Here is a 662-nt window from a genome sequence, read left to right on the forward strand (position 1 = left end):
ACATGTGAACAGCATGGGATTATAAAACAGATTATTATTACGAGATGGCAATGAATGTTTAATATGCAGCTCTTGAAATCCTTTACCCAGCCGTCCAAAAGGCAGCCGATTTCTCTCTCCCAACATTAAATTGAACCGAGGATTGTCCTTCTTCAGTCGTTTCCATTTTCCAGTCGAGATGAGGATCTTGGCGACCTCGGCATACACAGTGCTGTTGTCATCTCTCAAAACAAACGTGTACATCGGTGAACTCATAGCCCAGAGGAGTGATGCTGATCACACACTAGCTAGCCCACCTACGCTATCTGTCGCCCAACGAAGGAGACTGAAGCCGGACATACATGACCTTCGTGATGCTTCCTCTGGTTGTTTTTGCACAGAGATCTTTGCAGGAAACAGTCGCGCTGCTGTGATCCAGACCGAGAAGCAGGGCTGCGCATCTGTACCCGCAGTCGCGTGGCCGGTGCGAGGACAGTGAATATTAGGGTGTGACTCTTGAAGGATTTGGCTTCTGAATTCTCGCAGCTAACTGTCTACGTTAGCTTCCTCTGTTCCCATGATTGTCTATGAACAGCAGATATGGAAAAGCACAGCTGGCTTAGTACAGAGTCTAAGAATAGAGGTCGACTATATGACTGTGCATTTAATTCCTCGCGTCCTGT

The 662-nt window shown here is 47.3% G+C and overlaps 1 protein-coding gene across 1 annotated transcript in view; it reads right to left on the reverse strand.

The window, feature by feature from the left end:
- Window positions 1–440, reverse strand: part of LOC107577318 (tubulin--tyrosine ligase-like) — a 2494-nt gene extending 2054 nt beyond the window's left edge. The window contains exon 1 of the mRNA XM_016263406.1: window positions 347–440. Within this exon, the coding sequence (XP_016118892.1) occupies window positions 347–440 (94 nt within the window). The remainder of the gene's footprint in view (window positions 1–346) is intronic.
- Between the last annotated feature and the right edge of the window lie 222 nt (window positions 441–662).

This window comes from Sinocyclocheilus grahami, unplaced genomic scaffold (assembly GCF_001515645.1).
Source record: "Sinocyclocheilus grahami isolate Dianchi unplaced genomic scaffold, SAMN03320097.WGS_v1.1 scaffold5695.1, whole genome shotgun sequence".
Taxonomy (NCBI): Eukaryota; Metazoa; Chordata; class Actinopteri; order Cypriniformes; family Cyprinidae; genus Sinocyclocheilus; species Sinocyclocheilus grahami.